General features: G+C 36.7%; 1 protein-coding gene across 1 annotated transcript in view; it reads left to right on the plus strand.

Moving 5' to 3' along the window:
• Positions 1-3,262, plus strand: part of LOC106870762 (extracellular superoxide dismutase [Cu-Zn]) — a 6,852-nt gene extending 3,590 nt beyond the window's left edge. Inside the window, exons 5-6 of the mRNA XM_014916958.2 lie at positions 844-967; positions 2,868-3,262. Coding sequence (XP_014772444.1) covers positions 844-967; positions 2,868-3,017 — 274 coding nt within the window. The 3' untranslated portion in view covers positions 3,018-3,262. The remainder of the gene's footprint in view (positions 1-843; positions 968-2,867) is intronic.
• Positions 3,263-3,998: the final 736 nt, after the last annotated feature.

Below are 3,998 nucleotides of genomic sequence, written 5' to 3' on the forward strand. Positions count from 1 at the left end.
CCACTTTGTAAGGGTAATTTACCCAATATTTCTACTGTCCTGACGGTGTCTCTGCGTTCGAAAATAAATTACCATCTTGTTTGTATCTTACACTACACATTTCGGCGTTTATAAGAAATAAATGTCACTTTTTTATATGTCCATACAGATAAGGATAAATGTAAGTAATTCTTTTTCAATGTCTTTCTCAGTCTTAGCAAATAGCTTTAGGTCATCCATAAACCACAGGTTGTTTACTTTCACCCGGCACATAGGGATAACATGATCGACGGTTCCATTTTGTTGTTTACATACATGGCATGTTGGTCTACTGCCGTTCTTTAAGATGTTGGTCTGGTAGCTTCTTGCAGATGCGCATTAATCTTGGGCTGCTATGATAAACCCTTCTGTCTCTGAGTTTAAACCAGAAGACACTAACCATTGATAGGTAAGGGCTTTGTAAACATCAGCATTAGTAACTGTCTTTGGGTACTTGCCATTTATCAGTAAGACTATCGAAGGCAACAGCTTTAGCAAGGGTCTTCCTACGCTTAACCTTTACTGTGCTTGTTTCCAGTACGTCTGATTCTGGAATTTGATGTATTTGGAATTCATTTTGATATTTCTCTTCCTGTTTTCTTATTGAGTATGTAGTTTTCTTGTTTTCATGCTTTAAGGCAAGTTTAGCATCCAGTTATCAGAGTTTTTCAGGTAAGTATATAGGCCTATTGTGGCAATCTTCATTGTCAATTAAAGTTGTAAGAATCGAACTCACTACCTCGCGATTGTTAGCCCGACGCTCTAACTACTGAGCCATGTGTCTTCAGTATTACTTAATAATATATATATATTACTTTTTTTAAGTTCCCGCCATGCTGGAGATTGGGGAAATGTTCAGGCTGACGGTAGTGGTACTGTCAATTTAGACTTCGCAGACAGAGATTCAAGCCTGGTTAGCCGCGACTCAATCCTCGACAAATCCATTGTGGTATGTAGACTTCAGAATTCAAAAATACTTTTGTTGTTGCCACTTTAGCGTGCGATCTAACCCTAAATTTAAACCCTAATCTTAACGCTGAACCTACTAAACCTAATCCTAATTCTAACCCTTACTCTAAACCTTAACTCGAATCCTAACCCAGATCAGGTCTTTTCACAACGTAGACTACGGATACTACGGTAGACCCCATGTTAAATTCGTACCCTCTTATTTTTAATTCGTATTTAGAATTGCTTATGCGTTGTCTCAACATATCAAGCCGGTGGTTCCTAAACTGTTTTTCTCTGGGCCGCATTTTCGGAACGAAAATTTGCTCACGCCTAATTTTATGTGATAAAAAGTACATTTAAAAATAGAAAAACAACGGCTAATAGTGAGTTAAATATAATATATAACACAAATACCTTATAAAATATAACACAAATAACTTATAAAATATAACACAAATACCTTATAAAAATATTAAAGTACACAAATTTAATGTAAGGTATGAGCTTGTGTTTGACGAGATAAACAAACTCTTATCTCCTCATGAACACAAAGAAAACTTTCTCTTCTTTTTGGCTTTTGGTATTTGTCAGAACTAAAAATCCTTATTCACAGAAATATGTCGTGGAGAAATGTAAAAGAATGGATAATTCTCTTGAAGAGATCTATGGATATTGTTTCTGGTTGTATATCCAAAAACAGTCAAATAATATTTTAAATTTTGAAATCATACTTATTTTTGGCATATGAACCTTTTGAAACTGTTCCTAAACATTTGAGTGTCTTTCAATCATTCCACCTCACCTGCTATCCGCTTCGCCGCCCCCACGAGACGCGCCGCCCCCACGAGACGCGCCGCACCGTTTAGGAAGCACTGTACTGAGCAGTATTAGTTTTAGATGTTAATTTCCCGTCTAATTTGGCCTTAGATATTTATACCACTTTATATTCGTTTCAAATTTTGGCACAAGGCCCCGGAGGAAAGGAGGAGGAGGAGGTAAGTCGATTACACCAACCCCAGTATGCAACTGGTACTTAATTTATCGACTCCAAAAGGGTGAAAGGTAACATCAACGTGAAGACGGACGAAATGTCGCTAAGCTTTTCGTCCCGCGTGCCAGTTCGCCGTCTTTATACCACTTTTTATTAACGTGGTGAACGGTTAAAAATACTGCTTCACTATCACAAAGTTTTGGGTTCGATCTCACTGCGGAGTGTCATGGTCAAATCCCTTTTACCACTGACTCAGACTGGTTCAATTCTAGTGATAAAACTGTAGGGACGAAAAACTCGTCCGATGAATTCTATCGGCAATTATAAGGTGCAGTCTTGTCACGCGCGCGCGCACACACAATCACTTTAATTCTCTGATGATTACATTAAAGTCGTTCGTGAATGTGGAATACTCGGACACTTGTATACTGATTCAATGAACAGGTAATTCATTTGATAGAAGTGTATACTCATCGTCGAAACTGATGGAGATCTGGTTACATTTCACGTTAAGAACTGGAGAAAGAATTTAATTCCAATAAAAACAGAGGCAACCAGCGGGAAGAATCGTTAGGGCGTCGAACAAACTGCTAATCATTCTGAGTTTAAATTCTGTGGAGATTAATGTTGCCTTTCATTCTTTCAAGGTCGATAAAATAAAAAACCAACCAAGCACTGGGATCGATGCAATCGATTGCCCCTCCCCTCAGAAATGCTGGTTTCAAGCCAAAATTCGTAATTTTGCCTTTCATCTTTTTGGCATCGATAAAATAAAGTACCAGTTAAGTACAGCGCTTGATGTGACCCCACTTGTCTCACCACTTTCCAAACTACTGGCCTTCTACCAAAATTAGATATAATAATCGTTAATTGCTAATTTCTAATAAATATTTTCAATTTTATGTAGATCCATGCAAAATCCGACAGCAAGGATGACAGTGGAGAGCGTATTGCATGTTGTGTTATCAAGAAAGCCGACAGAGCCAAGGAAGCTCGAGGTCACCATTATAGAACAGGCGATGAGGAAGATGAAGATATGAATGATGACGATATGTAATGAAAGCTAAAACTCTGAGTTTGTTTAGCAATCTCACCACATCGCTATATCAGTAGACTTTCATAAAATATTCTCTGTTCAATTGAGGGGAAATATTTTTTTCTATTTGTACACAATATTTTCCTATTGTACGGCAGAATAATTTGTGAAAGGATATCGTAATGTGGTTTTCCTTGCTATGCAAAAGAAAAAATAAATAATTAAAATGAAATAAATTGAATTGAGTAAATTGGATTTAAAACTAACTTGTCAAACAACTTTATTTATCATTTTTATTGTTTTGTTTTCCGTTTGTCGACATATTCTGCATCGCTCCCATAAGTTTGTTACTTCTATTGTTACACAAAGTTATGCACTGAATTATTGTCATTTTATAGTTAAACTAACCAGGACCATAGAGAGCTGGTTAGGTTTTCTCCATCCATAGCCATTAGGGGCTAAATTGGGGTTTGTTTAACAAACACGCCCTTCAATTTTTTTGTTTTATAAAAGAACGATGGCAGACGAGGATTGTGTCTTCCGCATAAAAGAGTCAACTACCGGCAGAACGGAAAAATCAGTGTCACTATCATCATTATCATCATCATCAACAACAATACAGGACAGAAAAAGTATGAAGTCAAAATGTTATCACTTCTATCATCACAAGAACAACAAAAAGGAGCATGACAATAAAAACAACAGCAACGCTAACAAGAACATTGGCACCTCCACCACCACCACCACCATCGCCGCTGCCACCAACACAGATATTCCGAGAATATTAATGGAGATGAAGCTCCTGTATGTATATAGTACGACTGTTTTTTCGCCCGTATATGAGATAAAAATTAATAAAATTTGGTATACGATATAAATTTCAGATATTTGTCTCAAAACATTCAGACAAGCAAATTCAGAATTCAGAAGTAGGACATGAGGTATTATTCCATTCCAATATCCACATATTTATATTAAGAGTTTGATGATAAGAATATAGAA

This window comes from Octopus bimaculoides, chromosome 24 (genome assembly GCF_001194135.2).
Source record: "Octopus bimaculoides isolate UCB-OBI-ISO-001 chromosome 24, ASM119413v2, whole genome shotgun sequence".
NCBI classification, from domain to species: domain Eukaryota; kingdom Metazoa; phylum Mollusca; class Cephalopoda; order Octopoda; family Octopodidae; genus Octopus; species Octopus bimaculoides.